The sequence below is a fragment of the Bombina bombina genome, chromosome 4, assembly GCF_027579735.1.
Source record: "Bombina bombina isolate aBomBom1 chromosome 4, aBomBom1.pri, whole genome shotgun sequence".
In the NCBI taxonomy this organism is placed as follows: Eukaryota; Metazoa; Chordata; class Amphibia; order Anura; family Bombinatoridae; genus Bombina; species Bombina bombina.
Genome location: NC_069502.1, coordinates 121,005,793 through 121,006,615, shown reverse-complemented (window position 1 = coordinate 121,006,615; position 823 = coordinate 121,005,793). Strand labels below are relative to the sequence as shown.

The 823-nt window shown below is 49.9% G+C and overlaps 1 protein-coding gene across 2 annotated transcripts in view; it reads left to right on the top strand.

Moving 5' to 3' along the window:
* Positions 1-217: 217 nt before the first annotated feature.
* The window catches only part of PTCHD4 (patched domain containing 4), a 398,391-nt gene continuing 397,785 nt past the window's right edge, over positions 218-823 (top strand). The window contains exon 1 of one of the 2 annotated variants that reach the window (XM_053708932.1): positions 218-643. In XM_053708932.1, the coding sequence (XP_053564907.1) occupies positions 218-643 (426 nt within the window). Of the gene's footprint in view, positions 818-823 lie in introns of both variants that reach the window. The other variant, XM_053708931.1, reaches the window with a different exon arrangement.

Here is an 823-nt window from a genome sequence, read left to right as displayed (position 1 = left end):
CAAAAGGACAGCTTTGTTACTGCAACAGAAAATAATCCACACTACAAGCAGTGATCAGTGCTGAGAGACAAGAAGAGGGGCAGTCTTGTCTTTAAAGCAGGAGCCCCCACAGCAGATCAATATTTGGCAGCCTTGCTGCAACTTGCTGCAGTGTTTGAGCGGAGTAGCAGAGTGCACAAGGCAGGGACCAAGCAGGGCAAAGCCCCACGTATGTCACATGTGCTTCTTAAGGCGATCTGGGGCATTAGTGAGCAGGATCTGCTGGAGGATGCTGCGCCAGGTAATCCACAGAGGGCTCAAGTCATCCTTCTACAAGCTGGGCTTATTTATCAGCAGGCACCCGGTGTTTTTCCTCACCGTACCTGCAGTCCTCACCATCATCTTTGGCTTCAGCTTCCTCAGTCGCTACAAAACCGAAAGTGACCTAGAAGCCTTAGTAGCCCCCAGTCACAGTCTGGCTAAAATAGAGAGGAGCTTGGCCAGCAGTCTCTTCCCTCTGGATCAGTCCAAGAAGCAGTTGTATTCAGACTTGCACACTCCGGGGAGATATGGCAGGGTGATCCTCCTATCCAAACCTGGGGGCAACATCCTGACGCAGGCTCAGCATATTCTCCAAATCCACAAAGCTGTGCTGGAGATGAAGGTGAACCACAAAGGATACAATTATACTTTTTCCCATCTGTGTGTACTTAGGAATGAGGATAAGGGCTGTGTGCTGGATGATATTATTTCAGTGCTAGAGGATCTCAGGCAGGTTGCCCTCTCCAATAAGACAGGAGCCAGGGTGCAAGTCAGCTATCCCAACACTAAACTAAAGGTAGGC